Consider the following 20054-nt stretch of genomic DNA (forward strand, 5'->3'; position numbering starts at 1 on the left):
GGCCATGGAAATTATTAGAACATTTGGATTCAATGATTTGGAAACAGTGAGAATAGTTTTTTGCATTACAGGTACATCTATAAAAAAATGAATAGTGTGAAAAAAAATTCTATCTCTTTTGTTACTCTTTTCATAAAGTGAAACTGATACAGTATATAGTGTCATTACATATAGAGTGTAATATTTTAAATCTTTACTTATTGTCATTTTAAAGATTGTGGCCTACTAGCAAGTAAATCCAAAACATTAGTGTCTCTGAAAATTACAAAAAGTATTAAGCTTCTTCATGATACTCACATTTTTTTAGATATATGAATGCATGTATTAAGGCTAAGAATGATCCCACAGTTTAGCAGGTTTTCACATCGATTGCAGCTTCTAAGTAATATTTCTTCTTTTATGGTATACAAAAAAAAATCGACAAAACAAAAAAGTAACATGACAAAAACAAAACTAAAACTAAATGTGTCAATAGGACTTTCTAAAGTAGTAAATGCAACCTGTTCTACTTACAGTGTGCCCTAACAAATGTAATATGTGACTATGATTTTTGATAGGTTTTTTTGTCATATTTTAATAAGTAGGTGTGTATGCTGTTTGTGAGCTTGAAATTAAATAAATTAGGTAAATAGTTTGCTGGTAGTAATGAGTCATATATTTCCAGGTTATTCAGAAAAGAGTCACCTCTTCAGTAGCTAATCTAGCTAAGCCTTTGGCATGGACAGTACCTCAATAAATAGGTTACTAATCTCAGGGTGCCGGTTGCCATCTTTGGCATGCTGATGACATGGTAATGACCAGTCAGTAGCTATTCCGATTCCTGCAGCCGACAGCTCTTTATTACCCAAAGTTAGCTTATCGGTATCATTGGCTAGATCAGTGGCTGTCTATAGAAATAATGTAGCATGTGCCAGCATCTCATGAGTTTTAATTTTGTCCAGCAGCCCATATAATGACAATTATAGTAATTCCTTCCAATGAATACTTGCTTAGTGATGGATCTCAGTCATCAATCATTGCACATAGCTCAGGGTTGCATGTCTCCTTGTATTGTACTGACTATTTTCCATTATAGTCAGCAGTTTGTTAAGTGTTCTTTCCTCTACCACTGTCACCAGAGTGCCCAGCTTCATGCTGACCACAGGGCCGATCCTCCAGATCAGTTTATCCAACTTGGGTGTGTCTTTCTTTGATATACTGTCCCCCCTGCACACCAGAATGTAGAAGAGGGCACCGGCTACTGCAGACTGGTAGAACATCCACAGAAGCTTTCTGCAGATGCTGTGGCATAGCAGCCTCCTCAGGAAGTATAGTCTTCTTTGGGCCTTTCTATACACGTAATATGTGTTGTGTGTCTAGTCCAGTGAATGTGATATAACTTAGAGTGATTACAGAAGTCTAAGGTGTATAAGATGAAGAGGAGTAAGAGGAGCTCGGTTCCCTACAGTGCTCCTGTGTTGCTGAGCAAAGTGTCAGACTTGATGTCCTTCACCTTGCGGTACTGTGGTCTGTCGGTGAGGTAGCTGAAGATCCAAGCCACCAGGCAGGGGTTCACATAGATCCTGGTCAGTTTTTACTGGAGCAGAGAGGGCTGGATTGGGTTAGAAGTGTATAAAGTGCTCAGATACATTTTATCGATAGTTTATCAACTTTACACCATATCAAACTCTGTCAAGGCCACAAGAAGATTCTAGATTTATATGTTTTCTGAGTCCAATTCAGTCCATGTATTTCCTTTGCTTTGTTTTCTTCCTTGTCAAAGGAAGCCTTCAATGAGTTGAAGAGGTCTAACTTTAGACTTTTGATAAATGTCCAAAACAGAAATGTGAACACATTTTTATCCTGTATATCTATGACCAATTTAAACATTGTTTCGATTAATTTACACAAATACTCATTATTTATTTCTATTCTTTGTCAATTTCTTAGGTACACCTGTGACTTAATTCACAGCTCTGCCAGCCACCTGGCAGGAACCCAATGCATTTTGGCATTTTGACATGGTGAAGATGACTTGCTGATTTTCAAAGCAATCATGATTGTTTGTGGCTCAGAGGCCAATCCCAGTATTTAAAAATATATATATATATTTGATGCATTTTTCATGCACAACTGTCTTTAGACAATTCAAAGTATGGACTGAAAATAAGAAATATCCAATGAGTGGCAGGTGTGTTAACAAAAACACTCCATTGCTGTCAGATTTCAGAGGAGAACAAACAGACTGAACAAGGTATGTGGGCCATCTCTGGACACATAACATGTCGAGCCTTAAAGTGGATGGGCTACAGCGGCAGAAGACCACACTGGGTATGTCTGATGTTCGCTAAGATCTGGTAATTGATTGAAAATTTAACTGCAATTGGTTGGCAAATTGTTGTCAAGTAGGAAGAGTCTATTCAGTTTGTATAATCTAGGTAGTATGGTGAAAACTTGGAACAAACAACATGACAGCATGGATCTATACTTCTTTGTTTCAGTCGTTCAGGGTGGTAGTGGTGAACGTGAACGTGAAGCTGTCAATGGATTCACTGTGATGCAAAGGCCTTCACAGTAAGCAGAGCTCAACCCAAAAGAGAAGAACTGGAGATTCATGTGCAGCCAGCAAATCTGCAGCAGTTAAGTGATGACATGGACCAAAATCAGTATTTGAATCTATACCGCAACGAATTAAGGTAGTTCTGAAGACAAAAGGCTTTCTGACCCACTACTACAGCAGATGTTGCCAGTGAGTGTACGTCAGATGAAACCAACTTAGTGAAACACTGTAAAAAATCTGAAGGTGAGTGTGTACTGTATATATGTTCTGTCCCAGCTGGAAGCCTAGCACCAGCCCTCTCTTTGAAGTCATTTTTCATCCAGCTGCTGTAGTGCACACTGCCGAGGGACGCAACAGGGTAGGGTAGGTGTAGAGGGTGGGACGGATATCAGGTTGAAAGATTGCTGCACTGTGAAAAGAGACACATTTTTATGTCACACAGAGCTCTAATAGCCAACATTTGGTTGTTTGGACTGCTTACATTATTTAAGAGGTGCGGTGACTGTGTGTGCAGTGGTGGGATCCAACACAGGCAGAGAAACTTCATAAATAAGCCACAGGAACAGACAGTCGAAGAACTTGCTTCTGCATGTATGGTCTGGTGGATCCAGCAGCAGCCTGGGTAACTGCAGTGGGTGTTGATTCATCACTCACACAAGGCCCATCTTGCTGATAATTATCTTTGTCAAATTAATTACAAGAGTAAGTGTCAGCATGACAATGCCGATAAATTACACTCAGATGACCTTGACTAATCAACAGGATGAGCTTTTGGGCAAATGCCGGGTGCATATGGATGCTCCCCTTGTAGAAAATGTCATCTTTAATGTTCATCTTTTTTCATGCTCATATCTATAATTCTTTCTGCCTGACTTCACCACTTTTTATTCCAATCTTATTTAAAAAAAAAGTTTTAAAAGCAAAGATGTCCATCTAAAGTACGTGTTTTCTACCGTGTGTAATGATTAATTTTTGAAAATTTGATCAATTCTGTTATGTTTTTACTTGCACTATTATGTGTTTTAAAAAATTTACCTTTCACAATGAATGGCAATAGCTTAAACAATTATCTTTCTTTCTTTTTCTTGCTTGTCTTCAGAACAAGAGGTGAATTGTCAAACAATATACAGCAGAAACTGTATTTTCTAAATTGGTTATTTTTGTTAAGTGGCAATAAAGATGCTAGCCTCAAAGTATGTTTCTCCTAAATACAAATAAAATAGACAATGATATTATGGAAGACACCAAATCCACATTGACTGAACTTGAAAATAGGCAGTAAAAGCACGTCTTGCCTCTTTCATTCTAGGGTTCCTCTGTGCCGTCCATGAAAGAAGGGCTTACTGGGTAGGAAGTCATATAATCATTTAAAAAAACACTCAAAGTGCTAGAAAAACTAGATAAGTATTATTTTTTGTTTGTTTTTTGTACACATTAGAAACAAAAAGACACCACTCAAAAAGAGGAAACCACAATCAGCATATGCCTTTAATTACAACCTTTGTTCAAAAATCAGTACTATTTCAGACATTATTCATGTTTACAAAGTGTGATGGGAGTACAATGGCACTCCAGACTTGAGACATGCTGATAGCAGGTGCTGACCACCTCAGTAGCTTAGAGGGTAACACAATCTTGGAGGAGGAGAGCACCTCCAGCATGCATGGAGGGAATTCATTGTTTCATAATTAATTCATATCCTGTCATGTCCATATCTTTCATTCATTAATTTTTCATGTAACACCCTGTTCTGCTGCTATCTTGCCATCTAGAGCACATAATGCTTGCTGCATTGTGCGTGTTACACTACTCTATAATATTCCGTATCTGACTTAAAAAACTGGCATAAATTCTATATTTTTTTAAATTTTGCAAAAATGATTCAGTTTATTTGCAAATGACTTACATTTAATATATGTTTGTAGGAAGTACGCATTTTAGTTATTCACATATTCCAAATATAAGATAAAGTCTGAGCACTTTATTTTTGATTGGATAGTTACTTTATTAATAGGTCACAAAATATGACACAGTGAGTATACAACAACACTATATAAGACAAGCAGGTCCAATCCATAAAAATCTGTGCTGAAATCAAATCAGACCAAATATATTTAATTTATCTTTGCAGAAATCTCTCACAGTGGAGGGGAACGGCTTCCCTTTATTAGGAGGAAACTTGAGCAGAACAGCGCTTTGTAACAGCAGCCATCTGCTGTGCCAGTGCGCACTTTTTATTAGAAAGATGAAGAATGAGAATACACTAACCAATATAACCATATCAGTTCATTCATAAATGAAACAGAGTGCTGGTAATCCTTTCCATGGAAAAATAAATTACTTAATGGCATAAGAGATTCATCAATAGCTTTGTCCAGGATACAAAATACAGCTACTGACAGAAGTATTCAACTTCTGTAGTATAGGAGTACTTTCTGCGTGAAAGTATTCCTACTCAAACTAAACTACCTTTGCATAAATGTGCTGTTAGGGAAACTTCACCACCCGGCAAAGAATGTATTATTTGACAATAATGTATTAGAAAAGATCTTGTAATTTTAGGAGTATTCTATGTTTTATTTTCTAATAGTTTCTCCTTGTTTTGTCCCATTGCTCTCTCATGTGTCTGTGCCCATTGAGTCCACTTCATGAAGCATCTTTAAATGGACTCTGTTTTGGAATATTTTGTTGTATGCATTTATACTTACAGTATTTCACGGACTGTGGAAACTTAGTTTGGAAGACGTCCAGTATTTCAGGCAATTGATTTGACACTTTTAATGTTTCTCATTCTCAATATTAACCGTTGCATGCTAAAAGAAAATAACATATATATGTTTCTTCTTTCAAAACTTAAATTATATAAAATAGTAGATTGAAAATTTCGTAAATTTTTTGTAGTTCTAAATACTACTTTGGAATTTGCTGCTGAGTTAACATTAGAGTGAAATGTCTAAACATTTTGCTTTGACAAAGTAGCTGTGGTGGATTGTATTTCACTTAGACGTCTTCTCTTCTGTTCAGTTAAGTATACATTCTCAATTTAATAGCCTCACTTAGCATGTCACTGTCGTAAATATCTCTGCTGTGTGGTAATTACATTAGCATGGCTTTTGTTTATCAAATTAGCAGCCTATATAAAGAGAAAGGGGTTGGTGTTAAGCTGCTGTTGATTGAATATGTCTGTCATGTATGGTTTGTACAGTTGTTTTTGTTCTGCATGGGTCATAAACAGCAAGGTCTCTTACACTTGTAACATTAATAGAAATAAATAGTCACCTCATGTTGAGTTGTATTAGTGTTTGCTTTTTGCTGGTTTTACCTTAAACACTGCAGCCTGATGTTTTTGGAGTCTGCTGAAGTTATATTTTCTTGTTGGCTTCTCAAGCCACCTTGGCTGAATCTGCATGTCTATTTCATGTCTGTCTTATTGCTGAGATCATTAGCTACGTTACATTTTCTCTAAATAACTGCTGTTGACATGGCTTCTATGCTTGCCAGGTACTGGTGCCTCGGGCTAGTCATTAAAAGCACATGCAGTGATTCAGTCTACACACATAGAAATGCACATTGCACAACGGACTGTTAAATGCTGCCTGCTCTGCTAGGATTGTAGTAAATATACTACACTCATTACAAAGGATCTTTCTGTTTACTACATGGTCAATCACATCCATTCGTTGGTGCAGTGTTTAATCATGCATACTGGTTTGTTTCTGTCAGTGAGCGGTGTTTTCTCTGCCTATATTTGCTACAATTTTTTTCAATTTTTTTTCCCCATTTGATTGGAAATTACCATGGAAGCGTTATGAAATGATGCTACAATAACAAAGGCTAGAATCTGAGTTTTGTCTGCAAATAACCTCCATTTGACCCCATATAAATGACTCCTTTATTGCTTCAATTTATTATTCGTTTCATCTAGTGTAGTAATGAAACTACTGAATGATGATCTGAGCTTTACTGGACAGGATGATTTTTCCATCTGTGCACATGATTAAAATATTCAGTACTTTTCGGTTATTTTCAAAATGGTATTTTTTTTCTTATGTACCTGTAAAAATGCTTCTTTCATAGCTTACTTCCATTGTTCTACTTTTCGCTATTTATGGGTATTTCAGGATATTAATCAATTTATTGATATTCAGTAAACATCTATGTTGCATATTAGCAGGTATCAACTTCCTTGTTACAAGTTAAGTGTATATGTTGTCTGTGTTGGAACATCAGCAGGCCATCTTGAGAGTTTTTGTGTGGTTATTTTTGTTGCCTTGTTATAATACAAGACAAGGCAAAGCATTGGTCAATAAATGACACATTCACAAAGAAAATGCCAGACTTTACAGAGAACATAGGATCATATTATCAATCACAGTTTGTGAAGTTAACACCTACTTTGCTACATGAAGTCACATGCTGACAGCAAACAAAAAGTGCTTTGCTACGCAATTTTGTGAGATGTTGGTAGATCCCAGCACTCACATCTTCAATTATTGAACACTCACTGAACCGACCACCCTCTGCACCACTCAACACACACATCCGCACAGTGTTTTTCTACTGCTCTTTCCTTCTCACCGTTGCAGCCAATATGTTTTTGGTCAGGGTCATGCTCACCTCAGTTTCAAATCCTTCTCCAATTATGGTTTGCTTATTAAATTATTTGTTCGATCATTCCTCTGCCTGGTCTGCATTGTGGTTCCTTTTAGCAGCTAATTGAAAAAAATCTTATCTTCTAAGATCATAGCTATGTGATTGGATATGAGGACTTAGTGCGGCAGGAGGTTATGTTTTATAATAAACTGAAATCCTGAGTTCCTCCTTAGTTCACACATAGCTAGAACAAATGACAGGTTTTAGAAAAGAAAGAAAAAAAACATCAGGTAATTTCCAATCCCTTTGTGAAGTGATACTCCATTTTTTTCCTAGATTCAGAAGCTTTATTAATTGTTTAGTAGATTGCTGCAATAGATTTATGTTTGTCATTTTAAACATGTGAGTTTATTAAAAACTGAAGTGTCATCTTTGCAGGCGGTCCCTTCAGCGGTTCTTTACAAGAGATGTTTCTTTCAATAATTTCTGATCCTAACACAAGAGAAACTAATCTTCCTTTCCTAATGTCTCATTGAGGTTAAAGCAACATGACGACTCAGGGGGCAAATCAATTATGCAAGCATGCTTTTTGTTCCTTGTTTTGATTTTTCACACTAATTGTTAGTGTGAAATAATTCTGGGCCTCTTTTGGTGTGAATTTATTTCAGTCTATTTTAGAAAAGTGAATAGAAGTTGGGGCCTAATTAAAAAGTTCATGTAGTGAACATATTTGTTTATACTAAAGAGATGACTTCCGTGACCCTGTGCATTTTTGTGTGTGGTTGTCATGCACTGCGCCATAGGTTAAAAAGGAATTACCTTCTGGTATTCTGTGCCCTTCCTGCTTCTCTGTCAGCAGTTTAAGCCGCAAGTCCAGATAAAACATCGAAGACAAGGCAATGACAAGACAGGGCCATCCAGGGCCACTTAAAGCCAATAGTACAGGGCAGAATATAAGGCCTTCCATCAGCTACAATGATATTAGCCTAATTGTAATGAAATAATCTAATTCAGGAGCCAGCTGGGCTCACCTCTGCAGGTCACCAACATGTGAGCACAGCAGTGGAGAGCAAGAGGAAAGAGTATGTTGTGGCAGCATTTTGTAGCATGGAATTTTCCGATAACCAAACTGATATGCAGTATGAGAGATAGATTAGAGTACCAACACAATTTTATTACAGAGAAATCTCATCTCTCCTTTGGAGGGTTTTTACCACAAGAAAGAAGTAAGTCAGATATTTTGTGGTGGAATGTCAGATATCTCCATGATACACACTTCTATATGTCTAAGTTAGCTTTACAAGACTTTGACATAGAGGAACATGTTTTCAGAAGGATTTGGATTCCCTGTAGTAAATTAGCTTTGCTCATCTACAACCAAATCTAATATGCATTTTCTTACAGTGACATAAAGTGTTCCATATTCTTAGCAGATTTATACAATTTTTACATCAACAAACAAAATTCTAATGTCAAGAAACATTAACGTGAGCAAATACAAAATTCTGCCTTTCTTTCCTCTGCAAAATTGTTCTAATTAGTCCAGACTGGAGAACTTTTAAAAAGGGCTTTCTGTGAAATGTCTATGTGCCTCAAAACAAATTAGCAGCAGCTTCTAAGTTTGGATTTCTTTATCATGTTACCATTGAGCAAGAATTTTCAGTAAGTCACAGATTTAAAGTTTGACATAGATGCACAAATTCCTCTATTACAAGGTGTGTGTAGGATATTTGTTCATCTTAATGATTAATGGCAATTGTTAGCTTTGTATTAATGGCCACATGGTTATCCCTTAAAGTTAAACTGGTAAAAAAATAACTTAACCCCTGGCATTTTATTCTTTTATTATTCTTTACAAAAAAAAAGTTTTGGGTTCTTTAAAATAGAATAGCAAGTCCTGTTTAATTTATTGTGGACTTAAAAAGTATTAACACATCTCTAGTTTGAGTGATCATAAGTGCAAACTAACATTTTTGAATAGTGGACTAAGTATGAAGCTTTGGAAAAAATTAACAGCATTTAAATAACTTATTTTACATGTTAGAATGTTTTTTCATAATATAAATATATTTAAGGTTCATGTGTTAATTTAGACTTTAGGATATTGAGTCAAATCCAAAGCATAAGTTGCAGCAACCCGACAGGCTGTCCAGACAGATTGGATCAGATATAAGTCTCTCTTCAGAGACTTAAAACTTAACTAAGACTTTAAAGAATTTGGAGATGTCTTGAAGTAAGAAAACATTTCTTCATAAAATATCCTCTTTACACTAATTTCTAAGCCTATGATTTGTTAAATTAACATTGTTTTGCATCTTGCAAAAAATAAGGAAATTAAATTAGAGGATTTTTATGAATCGTATTTTTTTTAATCTGAAGGATCAAAAGGCTGTTTTCTTTTTCAGAGAGCCCTGCTACCATTTGGCAGATGAAATGAGGCCTTTACATCAAACAGTCTTATGTCACACGTTGACATTTATTCCTGATTTTTATGGCTTTGTTTAAATGTGAGGTTTGTCTCAGTTCTGATCTGCTTCACTTTGTTTGATTTTGATGCTTTTTGAACTCGGTTCTTCCCGATCTGCCTTCATGCTTACCTGTTGTTTTGAAATACTTCCCATATAAAATATAAAAAACATTATTTTGTACTTTTACAACATTACGTTAGAGGAAGTACAGAATGAACAGGAGAAAAAGACAGGAAAATGAGCATGTGCAATAAGGGGAATAATCTGGCATTAGTGATTGGTTAAGAGAAACCAAATCAGGATATGAAACAAGAACCCCATTTACACAGGATAACCATTATCTAGGAATCCCAACAAATAAATACATTATTCCCCAAAGTCTGCTTTTTATATGGCGCATTCGCAAGGGATAACCAAATACTGAGATTTTGCTGAAATTTACTAACATCTTTACAACATGTTAACATGCTATTCCGCGTCGACTCGTTGAAGGATGTGAGTTGATGTTCCATAGCTTGATGATTTGTTACTTATTCAAACAGAAGAAAACGATTCTTACAACACAGTGCAATGCATGACGTGAGCCGCCATTTGCATTTGATTTTGCTCCTTATGTTCAACCTGTTCGTGTCAAACAGGTTTTGCTGCGGGTCAAAAGGGTTTCAATGCACTCCAATGGAGCCTCCATTTTTAGCTAAAAGCAAGTAAAAATGCACCCAAGAAAACAAAAACTGCCTAATTGCGTTTCTGATCTTGCCCATTTCTGTCCAAATAACAGAGATTCACATTGGATTAGTATTATCACAGGGCCTCAGAGTTCAGCAATAGGGCTAAAGTTTAATTCACTCTATTGTTTTAATCCTCCCTCGGTGTTAGCGTGATGCTCAAGAGGAGTGTGGACAATATCACAGTCGAACAGCAACTTGGAAAAAGCGCACACAGGGTCAATGTTACTTTGCCAGACTGTACACAGAGTAAATAACTTCTAGGCTCTAAATGACCCCATGTCTTAAAACTGAGAGGGTTGATTATTAAGGTTGTATTGGACTGTGTTTGAATCTAAATTACACTATGTGATTAAATTTAGACCTCATTAGAATAAATAGTACTGATCTGAAATTAATTACGGATTCAGATGGATGTGAATTTAGACAGGCAAGAAGATCCTGGGTTTCAGTCAAGTCGTGGGCCTCTCAGGAAGAAGTTTGATTGGTCTCAGGAGCATGTGTGGGTTTTTCTGTCTATCTGACATGAACACCATGCCCTCAAGTTTGTTTTCCTGAGATTCTTCTGAATAATGAAATGATACTGAATACTAAAGAGAAGTTCTCCTTGACTCTCGATCTGGTTAACTTGACATTGTACTGTTCACTGTTGACCCTAGTCATTCACACAAAACAAAGACTCTGAGCTCTTGCCATGAATAGATCTCAGTTCTTTAAACACAAAATGCAGAAGATATTGCCACAGAGTAAAGTTAATTATAAAAATAAGGCTGGTGTTACAAAGTTATACCTTAAAAAGCACTAGATCTTTGTGAAGTCACCATTTAAATGAAAGACTACTTATTCTAACATTAGACATTATTTTACAGCTTATTGAGTGATTGTATTTGTGTTTACCTCTTTATGTTGATTTCTTGGTATTGTCATATTTTTGTTGAATAGGTTTAACTCTTTTTCTAAGATTGACTCTGAGTTGCCTCAGATTTCCCTGGGATATAAGATAAACTAAATGTAATTAAAACTGAAGCACTGACATGAACGTACACATTTTTATCTGAGTGTATATTCAACCTCACAAGTATAGCAAAATGCATGCTAATGTGATAGAGGGTCTATGTTCAGTTGTGCTGTTTTGCATGTTATAAATGACTCCCAGCAGGTGCCAGCTTGCCTTTCAGTCCTCCAAGGACTTCTTGAAAATTATTGGTTAATTGCTGCAAATGATAATACCACACAATGAGGGGAGCACCTAATCACATGCTTAAGAATAAGGCACTAACCAAAAATAATTTGTCTCTTCTTCATCATTTGCAGAGGATCATAAGCTAATGCATTTTGATGTTATTTGCATGGCTGGATTAAAAGGCCAGCTTTTTTTATTTATTTATTTATTTTTTTTTTCATTTGTGAGCACAAAGTTTCTGGGTCTAAGCACAAACTCACTGTATACTTTACTGAGTACACCTTGATATTATAAGGTCAGGCAAACTTTAACTTAAAGCTATTCTTTGCTTGTACATTAAAGGAAAATAAATTAAAGTGGGAATATTTTTTATGTGCTATTTGTGTCCTACTTTGTTGCAGTGAAACATATATGTTTGTTCGCACAGTGAATCACAAGTCCAAGAAGCCCAGATGTTTGTTCACTGAATTGACTACCAAAACCAAAAATGTTTGTTTCATGTGGTTGAACCTAAAAGTTGAGCTAGTTTTTCTTAAGTTAAAATATAACATATATAATTTTATGTTTTGACACATTTTACTCAATGGTCTGAATGGAATAGTGGAATAAACTGACTAACTCTCTCATTCTGTGGATACCTAGCAGCAACCTTTTGAGTAACTGGTGCAGCAGCACTTTAAAGTTTGCCTCATAGCTGCTTAAAAAAACAAACAAACAAAAAAACAACGCAGAGGAGGGAAAACTGTGGATGAAACGCAAAAGGTTCACTCAGTTTGTAAGCATTTTTGATATTCACAGCAAAAAAACTAATCAATAACTATTGATGTTAACAAATAAAAAACATTTTTTTTAGTCAAACCGTCCATCCCTTAGAAATAATGAATATTTATTACAATGAAACAATCCAAACAAAATGTGTTTTATGAACACACTGATTAAACAGTGAAACAGCATGTAAAACACATTTTCCCAGTTGATATATCTTGAGCTACTACCAGATTACTACACCCAGATTAAGGTATACTGTTGGGAAGGAAACTCTGTACAAAGCCTACAGCATGATCCCCTGGGATCATTCCCATTGTGCTGGAAGGTCCCAGTGTGGCCTTTCAAGATGGGGTGAGATTTCTGACAGACAGATTATCTGGGGACAACAGGCAGCCACTTCTTTCATTCAAATTTTTATAGGAGCAGGTGCAGGAAGTGAATAATGCAGCAGCATATAGAACCTGGCAATTGATGTACCCTTCTGTCCTGGCACACAGGGGAATAGTCCCTCTCCATGGAGTAAAAGAGAGAGCATTATGCCATCTCCCAAGAGACTGACGGGTCAGCTGGGACCAAAGCAATGTCAGACACAACCTCTGGTTTTAGCCTGTGTTGCTAAAGGAGGAATTCCCCTTTTGGGAAATGTATTTGCTCGGGGGTGACAAAGCCTTTGTGGGTTGGTCCCTTGTTTTGCCCATGTTATGGAAAAAGTCCTTGCCCTTAACTCTGTGTAAGTCTTGATCCACTCATACTATTGCTGTGCAGGGCTGTGAAAAGAGTAAATGATACATACCTACCACCACTCACTTTCTGGTTTCAGGATAATTAGCTTTGGTTAAGACTGTCCTACAAATATTTCTGAATGCTTGTCCATTTCAGGAAAACATCTGCAATGGTTCTAAGATAAATCTGTTGACCTCATTGACTTTAAACACTTTGTTGGGTTCAGCCTTTGCATGTATGAGAGATTCTCTCAACTCAATGTGGAGAAAGCAAAACAAAAAATAAAGCGCATCTAGTTCATTTCATTGTTTTTTTTTACTGAGACCTTGCATATATGTTGTTTTTTTTTAGAAAAAAGAAAATTGTTGTGTTGTGTTTTTTAAATGCTTGATTTTTGTCTCAGGGTGCAGTTTTGCAGCAGTTGGCTTTTTATATCAAGATTTTATAGAAGTGCTTCTTTATGTCATATTTTACTCAGAGTCACCACTGTATCGGCTCTAAAAATAGACGTTAGCCTTCTGAAATCTGTGCCGTGCACCTGGTGATACTGTGTTTCAGAGAGGATGTTGGGTAATACCTCAGTATTGACTGACAAACTGATGACTGCCCAGCAACAAGCACATTCATTAAACAGTGGATATTAGGATCAACAGGATAACTGCACAGCCTCGTGTGAATCAATAGCTGTAAAGGTCATGACGGTGTATGAACGTGGCATAAATGCGTATGCGTGTGCGTGTATGTGAGTATCATCCAAAAAAACATTTCCTAACTCATCAATATCCTCTCACCTCTCTGTCTTCCACCTAGATGGTTTATAAGCCCTGGCTGTGTTCTCAGTACTTCCAGACCACCCAGATACACTGCAGCAATCGAATCCCCTGTGGCCAGTACTGCCTGGAGGTTCAACAGCGTTGCCCCTTTGTCCTCCCTGACAATGATGATCTCATTCATGGAGGCAGCCCAAGTTTTGTATGCACAGGTAAAATTTATTTACCCCATAATATGCAATTCCGTTTTTTTTTGGTCTGTTTTACCAATGTGCATATTTGTGTTTGCAAATTTATTGTTGTGTCAAAACATGCAACTACAGTCTTTATAAAACACTTACATTTTGCTCTTGCTGTTTTTGTGCAGCAGTTTGCCGAAGTACTAGCCTAGTGTTAGTATGTTTTGCACAGTTAAGGTCAAAATAATTACTTCCCTGGATGAAATCACAGAAAAAAGCTCTCTATTTCCTTGGGAATGACCATAATAAAACTTCTCATACTTGCATTGCCTCCAGAGAAACCAAGACTAAATCTTTACAATTCTGTATATGTTCTGTGTATTTTACTGAAGTGTTTAATTGTAACTAGAAAACTGAAAAATGTTTAATGTGCAATAGTGTGGCCTCTCTGTGTAAATAGTGTTAAAACAAATGGCAACATAGTTCCATTGAACTGACTGCAGACAAAACGTGCAGAATAAAATAGTTATTTTGCTTCAGACACAAATAGCTTTTTAGCAGGTCACACAACACAGTCAGGCCTCAAGCTGCTGCAGCTATAGCCTATCTCTGTCACTGTGAACCTCATTATAAAGAGTGAAAAAGCTTAGATTCTAAGAGGAAATCAAGACACAATCAACAAAATAATTTACAGCTGGAATACAGTTTTCCAAGCTGGCCCTAAGAAAATAGATGTTACCGTCAAAAACTGACCCTGCAAATCAAAGCTGTTTCACCAGAGATGAAGCTACCCAATCAGAGCTACAGGTGTTTTACCAGAACCAATCGTTTAAAAATACCGTAATCTAAACCCTTGAGCTAAAACTTGGTGTCAGACTAGGACACCACTTCTTTAAAACATTAACAGGATTTTAGCATATCTAGTTTCTTATTGCTATTTTAATATCCCATCAGATATGCTAAGAGTTTTATTGGTGACAAATACCAGTATACAAAATCAGCGGTTCACAGCTGTAAGAAAAGTTTTCTTTATCGCCACACACACAAAGCCGGCTTTCACGCACCATGCAAAGCCATGTTACTGTAAAACTCTGCTCCTCTTGTGTGCTACTGTGACATTGTGGGGCTCTATTTCATAGCTTATGCTGCCTCCTGGTGGTCATGTGGAGCAACACATTTGTGGGTGTTTTCGGATCCGATCAATGAAAATAAGCGTATTTGGGTGCATTTGGTGGTTTGAACATCAGTGCTTTATCATGTTTTATTAAAATAAACAAAGTAAGGCTAAAATTCAGTGTTTGAAATCTTTTTAGCTGCCATCCAAGTCTAATAGTTACTTAAGTAAATGTAGCTAGATACTACTCACCTCTGAATGTAGTGCTAGCCTTTGATGAACTTCAGTCTGTGGTGGTGAGCATAAATCAAAATGTAAGAGTGAAAATTCAGGCTGTTTGTAGAATTTGATCTCCATATGCATCTGCCTTGTCATGCCTTCCAATGATCACAAGCATTTTTTTCCATGGAGAAAAATGCTTCCCCTCTCTATCACACTGGATTTTGAGAAGATTTTGGAAGCTTTTCATTTGCCAAAAAAACCCCCCATAAAAAATCCAGTCAATATCAGACTGTTATTTTGCAAAGGTTTTGACAAGCAGTACACCGTCTTGTATAAAAATAAAAATGATTAAGTCTTTAAATTGTCTCCTTTATCTTATCTAAAAACATCCAGGGTTGCTGGAAGTATACCCATCAGGTGTTGACCCAAATGCAGAGTGCTGTGATGTGCGGTGGGATTCAAAAGTGGACAACCGTTCCAGAGGGACCCTAAAAAGAACTCACCCGCCATGCCAGCATCGTACCTCCCTCAGCTCCTCGGCAGCCTGCAGACTGTGTAACAGCCGGCTCAAACTCTGCCTGCTGGTCCTGGTCCTCCTACACACTGTTGCCAGCCTCACTGCATCCCACAATGCAACAGGACTGGGCCTCCCCACCTTCACGCCTCTGGAGGAGAGCCCCGCCAACGAGGAGTGATGGAGCAGCTGAGAGGATATGAGGTCGCAGAAGGTGGGGGTGGGGGATTCCCTCACCATGGCAACCAGCTTGGAAAAATACGACGACGGTTGATGCGAACAGCTGGAGCTGTGTGCCTGTAGACATACTGCAACACTTTATGACAAACAAAAACACATGGGATGCTTTGAGATGAGAGACGCTTAAATCAATCAAAACATAAACTAAAGAAACAATCTCCCACAAACTAAGGGATTCAAGCTGTCCCTTTGGTAGAAAAAAGGGACAATGCCACAACCTTTGTTGAGCGGGAAGGTCAGCTTCCTCGTGGCTGAGTTTCTCTACGCTTTTTTACACTGTGTTCCAATTATTGGTTTCTGTTGCACTGGCTGACTATGGAATAACATAATCATATTCTTTCTCTAATGTTCATTATTCGTCTCTTTCGTGGTTTCCTCATTCAGGAACAAAATGATTCCTCTAAGTAAGACAGAAAATGTGAAAAAACAAATTAGCAGCAAGTATGTGTGTGTGAGAGAGAGGAAGAGAGTGAGAGAGTGAATGAGCGGATGTTGCTATGCCAAAACGTCTACTTAAAAGGCTAATGGTTTCATGGAGAGCCCCTCAGATTTTCTCTGCTCCTCCATGGGGGTTTGGTCATATTCCTGTTAGGATTTCTTTGGGTTTTAATGTGGTTCTGACTTCCATTAAAATGTATTTGTTTGACTAAGGCTTACAGGCCTTCTTCTAACTTAGTTTTGCGAGACAATATTCACCAGATAACACAATTTAGTATCAAAATACTATTTTGTGTTCCATTAAAAGCAAACACTGGGCTCAGGAAAGTTTTCTTATACTATTTAAAATGTTTCCTTAACTAACCGTTGATTTTCTTATGCTGACTTTAAAGACACTTAATTTTCTCTAAACCTAAATGAGGAAAGTGAAATTTGACATTCCCTTATGGTGAAATCTCAAATGTTACTTTGCAATTATAATCAGTTAAGTTTTTTTATTCAAAATTCAGACACCTTTATTTTTCTGTATCTATTATCTATTTTATTTTTCAAATGTGAGGTGGTGAACAAAATAGTTTAATTTTGGTACACTTTATTTAACCCTCACACTACCCAATTTTGACCCCACAGGTTTTTTACAAGTTTTACTCATAAAAAAAACGTGTGCGTGGTTCAGCGGGGTCTCACTGACCGCACATGAGCTTTTACAAGCTTTTTTTGTGTGTGTGTATGTGGTTTTAATAATTAACTGTCTTACAGGACAACCCTTGACCCCCTTTTTCCCGTTGTCTGAAGACTACATTTGCAGCGCTCCTCCTGAGCATCGCACTACACCTAAGACTGTGATAGGGTTAAATTATGAATACACACAGTGAGCCCCCCTCCCCCCAAAGAAATAAAATAGAAATACTTGCTCTGAACAGTGAATGTTCAGAAACAAAAAAAATAAATAAAATGTATTTAGGTCAGGCTTAGTTACCCCATTTCATCTACCCTAAAACTTAGCACCATTGACGATTTTTATATTGGCAGTTGCCCAGGGTGGCATTATGAAGGGACACATCTATATAATAAAATATAAAAATATTGATTTTTTAGCTTTCTATTGATTTGTGGATGTGTGGTCAAGGGGGAGTTGGCACCACTATTCAACAGTCGCCTCCTGCTCAATGCACTGCATTTTCTTCCACCTCAAGAACACAAAAAGAAGAGTTCCTCCATTTTATATGTTGAGGGGGGCGGTGCCCTGGGCATAAATTGCCCAGGGTTCTATTTATGCTTGATCCGTCTCTGCCAAAAACACAAAGTACTAGACTTGAACATCTTAGAGATTTTAACCCCAAGCCCGATTTCATTCAAGGACAACATGATGGCTGGATGTTATATTAATCGCTTTGCACAACTAGCAACTAACACAACTAACTCTCATTCAGGTTTGTTAAATTATAATTTGGCTATCTGCCATGATGTGTAGCCTTTGCTCATCTCTAAACACAAAGGCAGTTTCAATCAGTTTACCTCAGTTAAGCTAGAGCATGGGGGCTCTGCAAGAAGAGGCCACTTGTATTGTCAGAACCACATTTAATCCCAAATCACATCCAGTAGCATGCCCACTGTTTGTATTTCTTTACTTTAAGCATCACAGATTCCATTATGTAAAGGGCTTATTATGAAATACCGAACAAACGTTGTCATTCATACAGTCAGACACATTTAAAAGTCACTTGTTTTACTGTTTGCTTGCCAACAGAGGGGATGACAATGCCTCATTCTTATTTTCACGGAAATTTATTCAGCTTCAGTGCAAAAGGCCTTTTTTTACTGCAATTGGAAATCAGGAGCAGAAACAAACGCAGAGAAAGGAGCATGTCACTGTTAATGAACGCTCAAAGTCAGTTCAGTTTACTTATTTATTAAGCCTGGGATGTGTGAGCTTAGAAAGAAATGGTGTGACCTTAAGGGCTGACCTCTTTCCTTAGTTCTGTTTCTATTGTGTGTCTCTTTGATTAAAGTGGCTGGAAGATCAGGTATCTGCTAAAAGCAAGGAGATGTTGCTGGATACATTTATTTTCGCATTCCAGTTTGTTTATTATATGAAATGTTCCGTCCAGAATCTGATGTCATCAGGTTATAACATTACATGGTGAATTTACTTCCGTCTTTATTCCATCTATGTCAATATATATTTATATACTGGCTTATCTTTAGATTTGCTGCTCAGACCTTGCACCATATTACTCTTCACTATTCCTGTTTGCATGAAAAGCTCCCCATCCACCCATCCTGGTTTAAGTTGTCTACATTCAGTGACAAAAATGCTGCTATGCCAGGGGCCACAACTAGATGAGAGATATATTTATTCTTTTATATTATCGCTGCTGCTGGAGGCCTACAGTACGAGAACTGTTAGATATACAGGAATCAAAGATGGTTAAGCTCTGGGAGATTTTTATTTTTTTTTTACCCCTTAACTTGTGGGTAGAAGGGTGCTGCTGCTGCTATGTCTGTACCTCTGTATATATTTTATTTATTTATTTATTTTTCAGTTTAGGTTTTCAGTTATTCATTTGTTCTGAGCTAATTGCAAACATCTTCACATTGGGGTTGCTAGATAGATATTACTAAAAAAAGTTGTCTTCAGACTGCAGGGATCTACAATACTATTAGATTTTGCACCGCAGCCTTGCACTCGCATAAAATATACATTTCAAGCATTACTTTTGACAGTAGTGTCATACTCAAATTTCTCTGTTTTTCTTTGCTATCCCCAGTCTGAAAAAAAATCTAAAATCTTACAAAATTAAGTAAATAAGATCGGAGGCCTGAGTGAAAGGAAAATGAGCTTCATCTAGTACCAAGGTTAACCCTGTTTTGAGTAACATGCTGCAAATTCACATCCTAATTTTCACATCTGAAGAAAAGATTCTCAAGATTCTCACTTGTTTGTAGAATCACTCAGTTAGAAATGCATTTGATACATCACACAAACTTTATGTTGCCAACGTCTAAAGTACGAGTAGGAGATCCAATTTAAGTGACTTGCAAGAATTGGGGGTTTTTGATATGGACAATATGACTTACCACACAGACTGTCATTTTGACAGGGCAACAGAAACACAAAAAGTTGTATATGCAGCTCTGGAAAAAAATGATCAGTTTCTCTGAATTTACTTTTTATAGCAAGATGTCTGAGTAAAATGGACATTGTTCTTTTATTCTATGAACTACTGACAACATGTCTCTGAAATTCCAAGCAAAATTGTAGTATTTATTTAGAAATCAATATTTGGTGGAAAAAAACATGAATTTTTCAATGAGGTTCAGTGCAGTGGACTCTTATTTTTTTTCCAGAACTGTATATACAAAATTTATCAAACTTTTACACATTGTATTTATACATAAAATAAAAATGAAAAGGTAATTTTTGTAGAATGACTCCTCCGTTGATAATTTGCACATCCTGACAATGAGGAATGGGCCCCATCTGTGTTCTGCACTGTGCAAACACTGACTGAAAATATGTCTGGACAATCACTGATCACACAAAATGTCATGTTCGACAGGAGCAAAGGAACAGA

At 37.0% G+C, this 20054-nt stretch overlaps 1 protein-coding gene across 1 annotated transcript in view; it reads left to right on the plus strand.

Annotated features, from left to right (window-relative positions):
* fam155a (family with sequence similarity 155 member A) overlaps positions 1 to 19752 on the plus strand; it is an 88828-nt gene extending 69076 nt beyond the window's left edge. The window contains exons 2-3 of the mRNA XM_005798136.2: positions 13810 to 13981; positions 15678 to 19752. Of these exons, the coding sequence (XP_005798193.1) occupies positions 13810 to 13981; positions 15678 to 15979 (474 nt within the window). The 3' untranslated portion in view covers positions 15980 to 19752. The remainder of the gene's footprint in view (positions 1 to 13809; positions 13982 to 15677) is intronic.
* The last annotated feature ends 302 nt before the right edge of the window (positions 19753 to 20054 follow it).

Source organism: Xiphophorus maculatus, chromosome 7 (assembly GCF_002775205.1).
Source record: "Xiphophorus maculatus strain JP 163 A chromosome 7, X_maculatus-5.0-male, whole genome shotgun sequence".
In the NCBI taxonomy this organism is placed as follows: domain Eukaryota; kingdom Metazoa; phylum Chordata; class Actinopteri; order Cyprinodontiformes; family Poeciliidae; genus Xiphophorus; species Xiphophorus maculatus.